This window comes from Hylobates moloch, unplaced genomic scaffold, assembly GCF_009828535.3.
Source record: "Hylobates moloch isolate HMO894 unplaced genomic scaffold, HMol_V3 SCAFFOLD_12, whole genome shotgun sequence".
NCBI classification, from domain to species: Eukaryota; Metazoa; Chordata; class Mammalia; order Primates; family Hylobatidae; genus Hylobates; species Hylobates moloch.
In genome coordinates this window covers 44,552,655-44,569,252 of record NW_026652287.1, presented here as the reverse complement: position 1 = coordinate 44,569,252, position 16,598 = coordinate 44,552,655, and the positions used below count along the sequence as shown (strand labels likewise).

The 16,598-nt window shown below is 45.8% G+C and overlaps 1 protein-coding gene across 2 annotated transcripts in view; it reads right to left on the bottom strand.

Annotated features, from left to right (window-relative positions):
* LOC116478511 (zinc finger protein 627-like) overlaps positions 1–16,157 on the bottom strand; it is a 57,092-nt gene extending 40,935 nt beyond the window's left edge. The window contains exons 1-2 of one of the 2 annotated variants that reach the window (XM_058424838.1): positions 16,010–16,157; positions 4,015–4,147 (exon numbers count right to left, since the gene is read on the bottom strand). Coding sequence is in view for 1 of the 2 variants with exons in the window: in XM_058424837.1 (XP_058280820.1) it covers positions 16,010–16,012 (3 nt within the window). In the remaining variant the exon portion in view is untranslated. The remainder of the gene's footprint in view (positions 1–4,014; positions 4,148–16,009) is intronic. The other variant, XM_058424837.1, reaches the window with a different exon arrangement.
* Between the last annotated feature and the right edge of the window lie 441 nt (positions 16,158–16,598).

Genomic DNA, 16,598 nt, shown 5'->3' with positions numbered 1-16,598 from the left:
AAAAATGAAATCAAAATGGATCAAAGACCTAAAGGTAACAGCTAAAACTAAACAACTCTTAGAAGAAAATAGTAAAAATTATGCAGGCCATTTTTTTGGACTAAAATGCTATACTACTCCCCAACAAATGAGACCAAACCAAAATGGAATCACTCATGCTAAGTGCCACATGATCAAACTAAAAATTTTTAAGAAGCAGGTAGATCCTCAAACATACCCAGTTTTTCCCCAAAACAGGAGACTCACAGCAACCAATAGGAAAGGGCCCAGTCAATCTCAGCTGGCATAATAAGGATGTCCCCTCTGCTTTACCCTTTCAATAAAAGTAACCTGATGTTAACCAATCTGCTTTGTTGTTGTTTCATTTCCCCTGTTCCTTACAAAAACCACCCTTCTGTCATGCCCAGCGGGAGCTCTTATTCGATTTTATAGAATGGGATGGTACCCCAATTCATGAACTGCAAATAAAAGCCAACTGGATCTTTTAACTCTGTTCTAATTTTCCTTTTTAAACAAAAACCCAGGGCAGAAGTTTCTATTGGGTTTGGCATTGATTTCTTGGATAAAATACCAGAAAATGTTTCACAAAAGAAAAAAAGACAAATTTTATTTCATCAAAATTAAAAACTTGTGTGGGCCAGGCAGCTGGAGGAAGAGGATTCCTTGAGCCCAGGAGGTTGAGACTGCAGTGAGCTGGGATCACATCATCACTGCACTCCAGCCTAGGCGACAGAGCAAGACCTTGTCTCTAAATAAATAAATAAATAATTATGTGTGTCAGAAGACACTATCAACACTGGGAAAAGGCAACCAGGGAATTGTAAAAAGTATCAGCAAAGCATCTATCTGGCAAGGTGTTAGTACCTAGAACATATAAAGAACTCCTATGACTCACAACAAAAATCAGCCACTCCAAAGAACAAGTGTTGGTAAGAAGGTCAAGAATTTGGGGTCAGGCACAGTGGCTCACACCTGTAATCCCAGCACTTTGGGAGGCCAAGGCGGACAGATCACTTGAGGTCAGGAGTTGAAGACCAGCCTGGCCAACATGGTAAAACCCCGTCTCTACTAAAAATACAAAAATTAGTCAGGTGTGGTGGCACATGCTTGAAGTCCCAGCTACTCCAGAGGCTGAGGCAGGAGAATTGCTTGAACCCGGGAGGTGGAGGTTGCAGTGAGCTGAAATCATGCCACTGCACTCCAGCCTGGGCAACAGAGCAAGACTCAGTCTCAAAAAAGAAAGAAAACATTTCAACAAAGAGTTCAGTGATCTAATTGGCTATTATTAGCGAGTCGTGAATCAAGAAGCATCCCATCTATGAAACAGAAAGGCGCTCCATAAGTTTGTTGATCTAAAAGGAAGAAACTTAGGCAAAATCAATATAAATGGACAGTCTATTGGGGCCGGAGCTAAGGACTGCAAACCAGGAGTACATTCAAGTTGCCCTGAATATATACTCTAATTAGCAGCAGTTAACACAAGGTTTTGTTGTTGTTTTTAGACAGGGTCATACTCGGTCACCCAGGCTGGAGTGCAGTGGCGTAATCACGACTTACTGCAACCTCGACCTCCCTGGGCTCAGATGATCCTCCCACATCAGCCTCCATAGTAGGTGGGAATGCAGGTGCACACTACCACATCTGACTAATGTTTTATTTTTTGAGACGGAGTCTCGCTGTCACCTGGGCGATGTCAGCTCACTGCAACCTCTGCCTCCCGGGTTCAAGCGATTCTCCTGCCTCAGCCTCCCGAGTAGCTGGGACTACAGGCACACACCACCACGTTTTTGTATTTTTAGTAGAGATGGGGTTTCATCATGTTGGCCATGAATGATGTTCTCGATCTCCTAACCTCGTGATCCACCCGTCCTGGCCTCTCAAAGTGCTGGGATTATAGGCATGAGCCACTGCACCCGGTCTGTTTTATTTTTTTGTAGAGACAGGGTCTCACTATGTTGCCTGAGCTGGTCTCAAACCCCTGGGCTCAAGGGCTCAAGTGATCCTCCTGGCTCAACCTCCCAAAGTGCTGAGATTACAGGCATGAGATACCATGCCCAGCTTGAGATATTGTCTAATATTTTTATCTAGCACAAGCAGTGGCTGATGCCTGTAACCCCAACACTTTGAGAGGCCAAAGCAGGAGAACTGTGTGAGCCCAAAAGTTCAAGACCAGCCTAGGCAAAATACTGAGAGTCTGTGTCTACAAAAAAAATTTAAAAATGTTATTTGGTAGTCCCAGCTACTCAGGAGGCTAAGGTGGGAGGATCCCTTAATCCCTGAAGGTTGAGGCTGCAGTGAGCTATGATCGTGCCACTGCACTCCAGCCTGGGTGACAGAGTGAGACTCTATCTTAAAAAAAAAAAAAAAAAGACATCTGTCACATGCTATAAAATGGATGAACTTTCAGCACATTATGCTAAGTGAAATAAGCCAGTCAAAAAATATGTATTATATGGTTCTTCAATAACTCCTGCGAGGAGGTTGTCAAACACATAAAAGCAGGAAGTGGATGGTAGTTGCCAGCCAGTGCAAGAATGGGGAAAGGAAGTTGCTGTCTAATGGCTATGAATTTTAACTTTTGCAAGATGAAAATTTTCTGCAGATTAGTTACATGAGATAAGTATAATTAACACTACTGAACTGTACACCTAATTATGGTTTAATTTTCTGTTATGCATTTTTTTACAATTAAAAATTATTTTCAAAAACCCAAATAGATTTTTAAATGGGCAAAGAATTTGAATAGCCAATTCTCTATGAAATACACAAGTTGCCAACTGGCACGTGAAAGCCAACCAGGGTTAAGAATTGGCAGCAACTGACCGGGTGCGTTGGCTCACACCTGTAATCCCAGCACTTTGGGAGGCCGAGGTGGGCGGATCACAAGGTCAGGAGTTCAAGGCCAGCCTGGCTAACACGGTGAAACCCCGTCTCTACTAAAAATACAAAAAAATTAGCTGGGCATGGTGGTGGGCACGTGTGGTCCCAGCTACTTGGGAGGCTGAGGCAGAAGAATGGCGTGAACCCGGGAGGCAGAGCTTACAGTGAGCCGAGATTGCACCACTGCACTCCAGCCTGGGTGACAGAGCCAGACTCCGTCTCAAAAAAAAAGGCAGCAATTGCTTGAAATGTCTTTCAAAAAAAAAAAAAAAAATGTCTTTCAAAAACCCTGCCGGGCGCAGTGGCTCAAGCCTGTAATCCCGGCACTTTAGGAGGCCGAGACGGGCGGATCACAAGGTCAGGAGACCAAGACCATCCTGGCTAACACGGTGAAACCCTGTCTCTACTAAAAATACAAAAAAATTAGCCAGGCATGGTGGCGGGTGCCTGTAGTCCCAGCTACTCAGGAGGCTGAGGCAGGAGAATGGCGTGAACCCGGGAGATGGAGCTTGCAGTGAGCCGAGATCGCGCCACTGCACTCCAGCCTGGGTGACAGAGCAAGACTCCGTCTCAAAAAAAAAAAAAAACCCTGAAGCTACCTGAGCCAACAGATTATGGCTGAGACATATGATAGACCATCTAAAGCCTGGGAAGAAAAGCTGAGGAGAAAAATTTCTTTCAGAAATTAGGACACTCAAAAAAAAAAACCCAGGTATGCTGGGGAATTGAGAATGCCCCCTTCATGCCCAGGAAAGAACGCATTTCCAGAAAAGACCTTTTCTGGGCTCAGAAGAATTCAAAAGAATTGAATTCAAAAGAATTGCTTGAACCCGGGAGGCGGAGGTTGCAGTGAGCTGAGATTGTGCCACTGCACTCCAGCCTGGGCAACAGACCGAGACTCCGTCTCAAAAAAAAAAAAAAATTCCAATCCCACTTTTCAACAAAAACAAAATCACAAAGAAGACAGAAAAATATGGCTCATCAATGGGAAAAAATTGAGATAAACCATCTTTGAGAATCCCCAGTTATTGCGCTCACTGGACGAAGACTTTAAGCAACTGTCTTAACTATGCTCAAAGTAGTAAAGACAACCATGGAGAAAGAAATAAAGAAAACTAAGAAAAGGATGCGTACAATAATATCAACAAAAATTACAGGTGCAGTGGCTTGCACCTGCAGTCTCAGCACTTTCGGAGGCCAAGGTGGGCGGATCACAAGGTCAGGAGTTAGAGGCCAGCCTGGTCAACATGGTGAAACCCCGTCTCTACTAAAAACACAAAAACGTTAGCCGGGCGTGGTGGCAGGCACCTGTAATCCCAGCTACTCAGGAGGCTGAGGCAGGAGAATTGCTTGAACCCAGGAGGCAGAGGTTGCAGAGAGCTGAGATCGTGCCATTGCACTCCAGCTCTGGGCGACAGGGCAAGACTCAGTCTCAGGGAGGAGAAATACATATATATATATAAAATATATATATATATATATATAATTTTTTAAAAGACTACACAGAAAGTACGGATCTGGAAGATGCAAAGCACAACTAAAATGAAAATTTCTCTATAGGTGTTCAATGGCAAATTTGAGTAAGCAAAATAAGAATCAGCTAACTTGAAGATAAAATTAACCACCTTGAAGAAAGAAAAAATAAATTTGAGAGAATGGGAACAATTGTTGGAGTTTGGTTGCACAACAAGGTGAGTATAGTTAACACGACTAAGCTGTACCCAAAAATGCTTAAGATGGTACATTTTTAATTGTTTTTATAGCCACAATTAATAAATTGTTGGACATGGTGGCTCACGCCTATAATCCCAGCATTTTGGGAGGCTGAGGTGGGCACATAGCTTGAGCTCAAGAGTTCAAGACCGGCCTGGACAACATGGCGAAACCCTGTCTCTACAAAAAATACAAATATTAGCTGAGCATGGTGGTATGCCCTCTAGTCTCAGCTACTCAGGAGGCTGTGGCAGGAGGATGGCTTGAACTCAGGAGGCAGAGATTGCAGTGAGCTGAGATGGCACCACTGCACTCTAGCCTGGGTAATGGAGCAAGACCCTGTCTCATAATAATAATAATAATGTTATTGTAATAAACCAGCAAAAAACACATTGATTAGAAAATGGGCAAAATTGGCTGGGCATGCTGGAACACGCCTGTAATCCCAGCTACTCAGGAGCCTAAGGCAGAAGGATCTCGAGCCCAGGCGTTCAAATCCAGCCTGGGCATCATAGCTCTTTTAAAAAAAAAAAAAAAGTGAAAATAAAAATAAATAAATAATAAATGGGCAAAGAACTTGAATGGACATTTCTCCAGGATATATACAAATGGCCAATAAGCACATACAAATATGCTCAACACCACAAATCATTAGGGGCACAGATTTTACACAATGTAATTTCAAATGATTACTCACCACTTGAATAGCTTTTGTCTCATGTAAAATATACAATGACAAAAAGATAAATCTTTAAAATTGTTATTTATTATTCTATGGAAAATTATAAACAACTAAAATATTACAGCTGCATCAAATCTAGCATGGGGAGACATAATTGAAGATAATGTCAATTGGAGAGGGGAAGTTGACATCTGGGATTGTGGCAAGGGAAACCAGAAACTTAGGAACTTATTTTGAGCCTGATATGGTTTGGCTGTGCCCCACCCAAATATCATCTTAAATTGTAGTTCCCATAATCCCCACATGTTGTGGGAGGGACCTGGTGGGAGGTAATTTAATCATGGGGGCAGTTACCTCCGTGCTGTTCTCATGATAGTGAGTTCTCACGAGATCTGATGGTTTCATAAGTGGCTTTTCCCCCTCTTCGTTCTGCACTTCTCCTTGCTGCCACCATGTGAAGGACAGGTCTGCTTTCCGTTCCGTCATAATTAAGTTTCCTGAGGCCTTCCCAGCCATGCTAAACTGTATGTCAATTAAACCTCTTTCCTGTATAAATTATCCAGTCTCAGGTATGTATTTATTTGCAGCGTGAGAATGGACTAATATAGTAAATTGGTACTGGGTAGTGGGGTGCTCTGCCATAAAGATACTTGAAAATGTGGAAGCAACTTTGGAACTGGGGAACAGGCAAGGGTTGGAACAGTCTGGAGGGCTCAGAAGAAGACAGGAAAATGTGGGAAAGTTTGGAATGTCCTAGAGACTTGGAAGGCTCAAAAGACAGGAAGATGTGGGAAAGTCTGGAACTTCCTAGAGACTCCTTGAATAGCTCTGACCAAAATGCTGGTAGTGATATGGACAATAAAGTCCAGGCTGAGGTGGTCTCAGATGGAGACAAGAAACTTGTTGGTAACTGGAAGCAAAGGTGACTCTTGTTATGTTTTAACAAAGAGACTGGCGGAATTTTTCCCCTGCCCTAGAGATCTGTGAAACTTTCAACTTGTGAGAGATGACTTATGGTATCTGGTGGAAGAAATTGCTAAGCGGCAAAGCATTCAAGAGGTGACAGAACATTAAAGTTTGGAAAAATTGCAGCCTGACAGTGGAACAGAAAAGAAAAACCCAGCTGGGCGTGGTGGCTCATGCCTGTAATCCAGCACTTTGGGAGGCTGAGGCGGGCAGATCACCTAAGGTCAGGAGTTTGAGAGCAGCCTGAGCAACATGGCTCAGGGTGTTTCATGGAGAAACCCCTTCTCTACCAAATATACAGAATTAGCTGGCCATGGTGGCACATGCCTGTAATCCCAGCTACTCGGGAGGCTGAGGCAGGAGAATCACTTGATCCCGGGAGGTGGAGGTTGTAGTGAGCCAAGATCGCGCCATTGCACTCCAGCCTGGGCAAAAAGAGTGAAACTCTGTCTCAAAAAAAAAGAAAAGAAAAACCCATTTTCTGGGGAGAAATTCAAGGCAGCTACAGAAGTTTGCATAAGTAACGAGAAGCCAAATGTTAACCGCCAAGACAATGGAGAAAATGTCTCCAGGACACATCAGAGAAATTCATGGCAGCCCCTCCCATCAGAGGCCCAGAATCCTAAAAGGAAAAAATGGTTGGTTTCCTGGGCCTGGTCCAGGGCCCCTTGCTGTATGCACCCTAGGGACTTGGTGCCCTGTGCCCAGCCACTCCAGCCATTGCTAAAAGGAAGCAAGGTACAATTCAGGTCATGGCTTCGGAGGGTGCAAGCCCCAAACCTCCACAGCTTCCATGTGGTGTTGGTCCTGTGGGTGCACAGAAGACAAGAATTGAGGTCTGGGAACCTCTGCTGAGATTTCAGAGGATGTATAGAAACGCCTGGATGTCCAGGCAGAGGTGTGCTGCAGGGGCGGAGCCCTCATGGAGAACCTCTGCTAGGGCAGTGCAGAAGAGAAATGTGGGAATTGGACCCCCCCCCACAGAGTCCCCACTGTGGCACTGCCTAGTAGAGCTGTGAGGAGAGGGCCACCATCCGTCCTCCAGACCCCAGAATGGTCAATCCACTGACAGCTTGCACCGTGCACCTGGAAAAGCCACAGACACTCAGTGTCAGCTGTGAAAGCAGCCAGGAGGGGGGGCTGTACCTTGCAAAGCCACAGGGGCAGAGGTGCCCAAGGTTGAGGGAGCCCATCTTTTGCATCAACATGACCTGGATATGAGACATGGAGTCAAAGGAGATTTTTTTTTTTTTTTTTTTTTTGAGACAGATTGTGGCTCTATCACCCAGACTGCTCGGCCTCCCAAAGTGCTGGGATTACAGGCGTGAGCCACCATGCCCGGCCAAGGAGACTATGTCAAAGCTTTAAGATTTAATTACTGCCCTACTGGATTTGGGACTTGCATAGGGCCTCTAGCCCCTTTGTTTTGGCCAATTTCTCCCATTTGGAAAGGGCATATTTACCGAATGCCTGTACCCTGACTGTATCTAGGAAGTAGCTATCTTGTTTTTGATTTTACAGGCTCATAGGCAGAAGGGACTTGCCTTGTCTCAGATGAGTTTGGACTTGTACTTTTGAGTTAATGCTGGAATGATTTAATACTTTGGGGGACTGTTGGGAGGGCATGATTGTTTTAAAATGTGAGGATATGAGATTTGGGAGGGGCTTGGGGTAGAATGATATGGTTTGGCTGTGTCTCCACCCAAATCTCCTCTTGTAGTTCCCATAATCCCTGCGTGTCATGGGAGGGAGTAAGCAGGAGATAATTTAATCATTGGGGTGGTTACCTCCATGTTGTTCTCTTAATGGCGAGTTCTCATGAGATCTGGTTTTATAATGGGCTTCCTCCACCTTTACTCTGCACTTCTCCTTGCTGCTGCCATGTGAAGAAGGACATGCTTGCTTCCCCTTCCACCATAATTGTAAGTTTCCTGAGGCCTCCCCAGCCATACTGACCTGTCAATGAAATCTCTTTCCTTTATAAATTACCCAGTCTTGCATATGTCTTTATTAGCAGCATGAAAACAGACTAATACAGAGCCCTGGGAAAAACTAGGCTGAAGAGGCTGGGCACGGTGGCTCACGAGGTCAGGAGTTCAAGACCACCCTGTCCAAGATGGTGAAACCTTGTCTCTACTAAAAATACAAAAAAAACTAGCCAGGCATGGTGGTGGGTGCCTGTAACCCTAGCTACTTGGGAGGCTGAGGCAGAGAATTGCTTGAACCTGGGAGGCAGAGGTTGCAGTGAGCCGTGATCACACCACTGCACTCCAGCCTCGCGACAGAGCAAGACTCCATCTCAAAAAAAAGAAAAACTAGACTGAAGAGGTCTCAAGTATTCCTTCCTTCACCAAACTTGAGTCAAGCTCCTCAGAGCCCTCTTCTTAACTAGGCCTTGGCATTGGCCTGCAGAAGTCAGTTTCAGCAAGAATCCGTCTAAGGTAGTTTATAGAGACTCCTCCTACCTTAATATCCAATCAAGTTCTTTTTCCCCCACGTATGAGACCCAACCAAGTTCCATTCTCTCCCTCACCCTGTCCATTGGCTATAAATCCAATAATATTCCTGCTGCATTCAAGGTTGAGTTCAATCTCCCTCCCCTATTACAGCTCTCATGACTCACTGCAATTGTGCTTAATAAACTTTTCCTTGACATTCTTAACAAGTTTCCAGTGCAATCTCTCTTTAACAGGGAACAAGGTTGTAAACTTGAGACCCTGGTTCATATATCTGAAATGCATAGGGGATGATAGGCTCCCTCCCACTGGGGATGAAGGAGCTGGGAACCACACATGCCATTCTGCTGGGCCCACCCAAGTCTGAATCCATGGAGGGGGAGGGTGTCCTGAGAGTACCTCCCACCCACAAACCCAAAACACCAGGCTCAGATTTCTCTCCAGATGTCCACTCCCTGTTGTCACCCCATGATCTGAGTGAGATCCAGGATTACATGTGCACAACTGCCTAGAGAGAGGTCCAGGAGGTAGGCTGCCTCCTACAGTGATGGGACAGGATACCTGGGAGTCCTGGCTGCCAATTCAGCCCCCACCCTGATGGAGTGTGATGGAGGGGACTGAGACTCAGGCTGCTTCTGGATACAATTCCCCACCAGACACAGGATTTGCAAGTCGTTCTTCCACTTGGTGAATTATCTTTTCAAGTTCTTGGTGTCCTTTGAAGAACAAAAATTACCAATTTTGATGAAGTCTAAACTTTAGTTAGTAACATATTAGCTCACCAATTCTGATCATCATCATATATGATATATTGGCTCATCAATTATATGATATATATGATATCATATTTATGTACTTTGGGAGGCCAAGGTGGGAGAATCACTTGAGCCCAGGAGTTAGAGATCAGCCTGGACAACATAGTGAGACCCTATCTACAAAAAAAAAAATTTAGCCAGGTGTGGTGGTGCACACCTGTGGTCCCAGCTACTTGGGAGGCTGAGGCAGCAGGATCACTTGAGCCCTGGAGGTCTAGCCTGCAGTGAGCAGTGACTGCACCACTGTACTCAAGCCTGGGTGACAGGGCAAGACTTTCTCTCTTAAAAAAAAAGAAAAGAAAAAAAAAGAAAAGTAGGGGAAAGCAATCACCTGTGGAGGAGTATATGAAAACTCTATGTATTATCTGTTCAATTTTTCTGTCAAACGACAACCGGTCTAAATAATGAAGTTTATTAAGTAAAATAGTGAATAAAATACCATTTCATGGAAGATTCATGGTTATGTGAAACAGACAGATGACATATAATATAACATATAGGATGATATCACTTGCACAAAAAACAGACAAAAATAAGGCCGGGCGTAGTGGCTCACACCTATAATCCCAACACTTTAGGAGGCATAGCCGGGTGGATTGCTTGAGCCCAGGAGTTCGAGACCAGCTCAGAAGGCATGGCAAAACCCCGTCTCCACAAAAAAAAAAAAATACAAAAATTAGCTGGTGTGGTACTGTGCACCTGTAGTCCTAGCTTGTTGGGAGGCTGAGGTGGGAGAATCGCTTGAGCCCGGAGGCAGAGGTTGCGGTGAGCCAAGAGTGCCACTGCACTCCAGCCTGGGCTACAGAATGAGACTCCATCTCAAAAAAAAAAAAAAAAAGGCTAAGAATAGCCAAGATGTTGTACAAAATACAGTTAAGGTTGTTAACAGACTAAATGTTTGTATTCCACCACCATCCCCTGCCCAAAATTTCATTTGCTGAAATCCTAACCCCCAAACTAAATGCAGAAACCAGCACGTGTGAAACAAACAGGCAAAGAAACCAAAAAAACCCTTTTTGGCATAATATTAATGGTAATAACTTACTAAAAATTCAAAAGAGGAAAAGCCAAGCAAAATTCAGCCTAATGATAAATAGATGGTAAAACTATTAAGAACCACCTTTTAAAAAGGAGGACCTGGTCACCTGTAGGGTACAGACAGGAGATGAGATCAGGACATACCAGAAATGCCCAACGCCCATTTATTAACCTGGGTAGTGAGTCCATGGGTGTTTCACACACCCCACTCTCCTCTCCTCACACTGTGGAAATACTCCCTCCTCCAAGGTCTCAATTCTTACCAGCGAACACTTACCCAGAGTCAGGTGAAGGTTCTGATCTGCAGTGTCTTTTTTCATATACCATTTCTGACACCAAATGTGTGGTGTTTGCTGAACACAACCAAATCTCCAATTCTCCAACACCAATTAAGCATTCAAATCAATTCTGACACTACCCAGGGTTAACGGGGACCCCACAAGTTCAGGGCTCATTACCATAACACTGCCATACTGCAGATGCCAGTCACAAGCCCCAGAGATCACCCATAGGTCTCAGCAACTGCATATAAATCAGAAATGGTGAAATGGAAGGGATGGATGTAAGGGAAAATGGCGGCAGAAGATTGGGCGGGTAGGTAATCCTGGAAATAGCTATAGTTAAAGAAATTCTCCCATCTTTTGTATTCTGCAGGAGCAGGTTATGCAAAGAAACACTCTTCTCATTACGACTTAGATGACACTGCTTTTTTACCTATGACAAAGCCAAACACAAACTAGAAATGCCCTTTATTTTCCTCACAATTGATTAGCTGAACAGCTTTGTCTTCAGTGATCAGTCAGAACAAAGTACCTGTTAACAAAACTTTGGTTAAGTTTCTCTCCTTCCACCAGCCCCTGAACTTTGACCCACCCTCAGCCTGAGCCTATATACAACCCCTCTGATGACCCTCCTAAGAAAAGACTGCCTTCAGGATGTAGGTGGGATTTTGCACCCTGCATCCTGCCTTCCACCTCCCACCTTCTTTCTCATCATTTGCTCCTCCCTATGAAAGAAAATCCTTTTCTGCCTAAACTTTGAGATGCTTGCAGATTTTTTTTTTTTTTTTTTTTTTTTTTTTTGTTGAGGCAGAATCTCACTCTGTCACCCAGGCTGGAGTGCGGTGGCACGATCTCAGCTCACTGCAACCTCTGCCTCCTGAGTTCAAGCAATTCTCCTGCCTCAGCCTCCCGAGTAGCTGGGATTACAGGCATGCACCACCATGCCTGGCTAATTTTTGTATTTTTAGTAGAGATGGGGTTTCACTATGTTGCTCAGGCTGGCCTCGAACTCCTAACCTCGTGATCCGCCCACCTCAGCCTCCCAAAGTGCTGGGATTACAGACGTGAGCCACCGAGCCCGGCCTGAGATGCTTGAAGATTTTATACTTGGTGCCTTCTCCCCTTTCAATTATCCTTTAGAATAAAGTCATTCCTGTCTGGTGCGGTGACGCTCCCCCCCACAACCCCCCATAATCCTGGAATTTTGGGAGGCTAAGGTGGGAGGACTGCTCGAGGCCAGGAGTTAGAGACCAGCCTGGGCAACATAACAACATCCTGTCTCTATTAAAAAAACTTTTTTTAAAATATAAGCCAGGCATCATGGCACATGCCTGTAGTCCTGGCTACTTGGGAGGCTGAGGTGAGAGAATTCCTTGAGCCCAGGAGATCAAGGCTACAGTGAGCTATGATCGCACCACTGCACTCCAGCCTAGGAGACAGAGTGAGACCCTGTCACAAAAAAAAAAAAAAAAAAAATCACTCCTTACCTAAATCCAGATTTGTTTCATCAGAAATGTCTACAAATAGACCCAAGATAATAGCAAGTACATTCTCAGTAAGGCATCACCTCAACCACCTCTGCCTATGAATCCCCAGCTTTCCAGGGCTCTAAGCTTCTCTCACTATAAAGGGCTCCACCCAAGGTCAGTTGTGAGCAGCTGGGACACTGCAGGGGAGGCTCCCCAGCAAGAAATGGGCCTATAATGTCCTCTCTTTGAAGGCTCAAGATTGGCCTTAGTTTGAAGTCACTAGTCTGCTGTCTGTTTCCCAGTCAAGGTTATGCACTTAATTTTCAATGAGAAAATACCCAGGGTTTGAAGATTCCAGCAAAATCACTCAAATTCACTGTTTATAGCAAGAAGAAGATTGTAAGCCACTTATATTTCATACCTTAACAGAAAAAGTAAAAGTATCCATCCTCTTCAGACAATAAACACATTATTTATTCTTTCTATGGTAACAAATCATGTACTAAATCATATTGGAACACTTCTAGGAGTTGCCAAGTCCTGTCCTATTAGGACTTCGCATTAAACTCTGATGTCTAGATAACAGGAAGAGAACAGTTATCCACTGTCACAAGTTTCCCACCCTGCAAAGCAGAGGAATTGATGTTTTGTTTAATCTCTGTAATTCACCAACTTATTTGCTACACTTACTTGTGGAAATGTATTCACTTTTCTGCAGTCATGACAGAAGAGAGTTTTTCTCTTTCTTTTCCTTAGTATTCCCAACACTAAGGCCTGGAATTCCATTTGAAATCCCCACGCCCCACCCCCACAAAAAAAAAAAATAACACACTTGAGAAACTTACTACACTTGCTTTGGGAAAGAAAAAAACAATAATTTTTTTTTTTTTTTTTTTTTGAGATGGAGTCTTGCTCTGTTGCCCGGCTGCAGTGCAGTGGTGCAATCATGGATCACTGCAAGCTCTGCCTCCCAGGTTCATGCCATTCTCCTGCCTCAGCCTCCCAAGTAGCTGGGACTACAGGCGCCCGACACCACGCCTGGCTAATTTTTTGTGTTTTTAGTAGAGACGGGGTTTCACCGTGTTAGGCAGAATGGTCTCGATCTCCTGACCTCGTGATCTGCCCACCTCAGCCTCCCAAAGTGCTGGGATTACAGGCGTGAGCCACCGCGCCCAGCCGTAAGTAATTTTTAACAAACATAAGACTGGATATTTAATGTTTTCTGAAATCCACTTCCTTCTTGCCTCTTTGGAAAACTGTCTTATATTTCAAGGTCTACTGATGAAATACATTTATAGTTACTTAAAAAAAAACCTGAAACTGCAATAAGTGAACAAATCTTTTGCAGGGAACAAACCCAGGAAGGGGCTGCGCTAACCTGGAACAGAGGTACGTCTGACTCAAGTTTCAGATCATTCCTTTTTTTTTTTGAGACAGAGTCTCGCTCTGTCACCCAGGCTGGGGTGCAGTGGCATGATCTCGGTTCACTGCAACCTTTGCCTCCCGGGTTAAAGTGATTCTCATGCCTCAGCCTCCCCAGTAGCTGAGATTAGAGGCACCTGCCACCACACCCAGCTAATTTTTGTATTTTTAGTAGAGACAGGGTTTCGTCATGTTGGCCGGGCTGGTCTCAAACTCATGGCCTCAAGTGATCCGCCCACCTCAGCTTCCAAAAGTGCTGGGATTACAGGTGTGAGCCACTGCGCCCGGCCTAGGTCAGGTCATTCTATCACCTGGGATATCGCCCACCCCCTAACCTGCTCACTGAAGGGCTCAGTGACCACGCTTCCAAGAGACTGCATTTTGCCCCCGCCTGCTTGAAGTACATTTTGCTTTTCAGGTTCTTGCATCACCTCAGTGGGATGGGTTTTCCTGTCCTTGGGATAAGTTTTCTCACTTCACTAGTCTAAAAGAATCCAGAAGGCAAGAATCATATCTGTTTTTCCCCTCAATACCATCATCCATCTGGCTGGACACCAATGTGTCCCCCAAGGAATGGGATCTGGAATTAGGGGAAGAAAAGCTGAGTGTCCCAGGGGTGAGCTTTGAGAGGGAGGGGATATCAAGAGATTCCTCCGACCCCAGGACACCCAGCTCCTCCACTAAGAGGCCCCACCCCGTACTTCAGGCTGTCCAGTGGGAGCAGGCTGATATTCACTAGACCCTTCAAGAGATCTGGATGCTGTGGGCATCTTGTGTCAGCCCAAACAGCCCTGAAGCCCAGGACCAGGAAAGGAGGATGCTCTGAAGACACATCACAGTTTCAAGTTTCCAAAGGGGAACCCAACCCAAAGACACTGTTTTTTGTTTTTTTATTTTAGGGTCCGGGTCTCACTATGTTGCTCAGGCTGGTCTCAAACTCCTGGCCTCAGGTGATCCTCCCGCCTTGGCCTCCCAAAGTGTTGGGATTACAGACATGAGCCATGGCACCAGGCCAACCAAAAGACATTCTGAGAACATCCCTGTGCCTAGGAGACAGAAAAGGAGAAGAGGCACAAAGGTTTTTTTACAGCAGGGTCTCATACATGTATTCTCTGCTTGCCTCTCCTGTGAAATGTTCAGAAACAGAAAGTAAATATTTTTAAAAGACCAATCGATTGCTCCTTGAAAAAATAATACAAATTAATTAGTTTGAAATGTGCAATAAAGGACAAAGAATTGATAATGTCGTGACTGGAGTTACCTTTTGGGAATATGGTGAAAGAAGTGGTATCAAGAATTATTTGCAGGCCCCAAATAAAGTCAGAGTAGGGGAACAAGGTCAAGGATTTGGGACCCTGTCCCCCTGGGGAGTGTTAAAATAATTAATTAGGAGATAATTAGAGGGCTGTGGCTATGGTGTCCTGGTTTCCTACCCAAGGAAACAGAATCTTAGTCAAATGAAATTCATTTATTTGATTTTATATTTTAAAAATTTCTAGTAGTTTTTTGGTCTCAGTCTGAATATGTTCATTTAAAAAAATTAACAGAGATGGGGTCTCGCTATATTGCGAGGCTGGTCTTCAACTCCTGGGCCCAAGCGATCCTCCTGTCTTGGCCTCCAAAAGCGCTGCGATTACAGGCGTGAGCCACCGCGCTCCAGCCTCAAACGAAATACTTATAAATTACCAGTTTATAAGGAAATAAAATTTAGGGTTAATAAACCACAACCACCAATCCACCTCTGACTACATAAGCAGAAAATGTCCACCTGGATAGAGCAAATAAGGCGACTGCATAACTGTCACCAACTAAGTACTGAATTTGGTTCGCTTCCTCCTGCACCTTACAGCCTTTCCTTCCACCCCCTCCAACGGATCCCCAAACTACAAACCATCACCGGAAGCTTCTCCATCGATGAACCGCTGTTTGCTCAAATAAACTCTTAATTTTTAACGGGAGAAAGGAGGGACTGGGGGGGGCGGCCACAGACCGCAGCTCCTGCCTCACGAACCCCACATCCGAGGCGGGATTCCCCCCCCATGACCCTCCCGCGGCCCCCGCACCATCTGGGCAGACGCGGGGCTGCGGAGCCGCGGGCGTCGTGCAGAGACAGGACAGGACGCCCGGGGTCCCAGCTCCTGGCCCAGCCCCACCTTGCGGCCGAGGGAACTCGGGTCCCAGACCCCGGAGTCGCCGCAGGGAGGCCTAAGTCCCTCCACAGCCGGTTCCGGCCGGTTCCAACCAGCCCCTCCCCCCGGTCTGGGGACGCCTGGCCCCTCACACGCACCATTTCTCAGCTTCCAGGTGTCCCGGCGTCCTCCCTATGACTCCCGCGACCTGTACAGGTCACGGCGCGACAGAGGCTGCAGCGGAGACACCTTGGGCCTCTCGGAAAAACGGAGACGCGAGCCAGGGTGGGGGCGGACGCCAGAAACAAAGGCTCCGTAGGGAGGCGCAGGCCCTGCCCTCCTCTCCCGGGCGCATCTGAATGGACAGTTGGCAGGGCCCCGCCCCGGCGCCCCTGATTGGATAGGGTGCCGTGCCCCGCCCCCTAAGGCCTGAGTGACTTAGGAAGCCATGGAAACGTGGCTGTGCCGAGCAGTGTTGACTGGCTCTAGCCACTGCCCTTCTCATGCCCAGTTTCCTCTCTACACCCAGCCCGAGGGATATTTGAGGGTTTGTTTTTGTTTTTGTTTTTGTTTTTGAGACGGAGTTTCGCTCTTGTCGCCCAGGCTGGAGTGCAGTGGCGCGATCTCAGCTCACTGCAATCTCTGCCTCCCGGGTTCAAGCGATTCTCGTGCCTCAGCCTCCCGCGTAGCTGGATTACAGGCACCGGCCACCACGCCCGGCTAATTTTTGTATTTTCCGTAGAGACG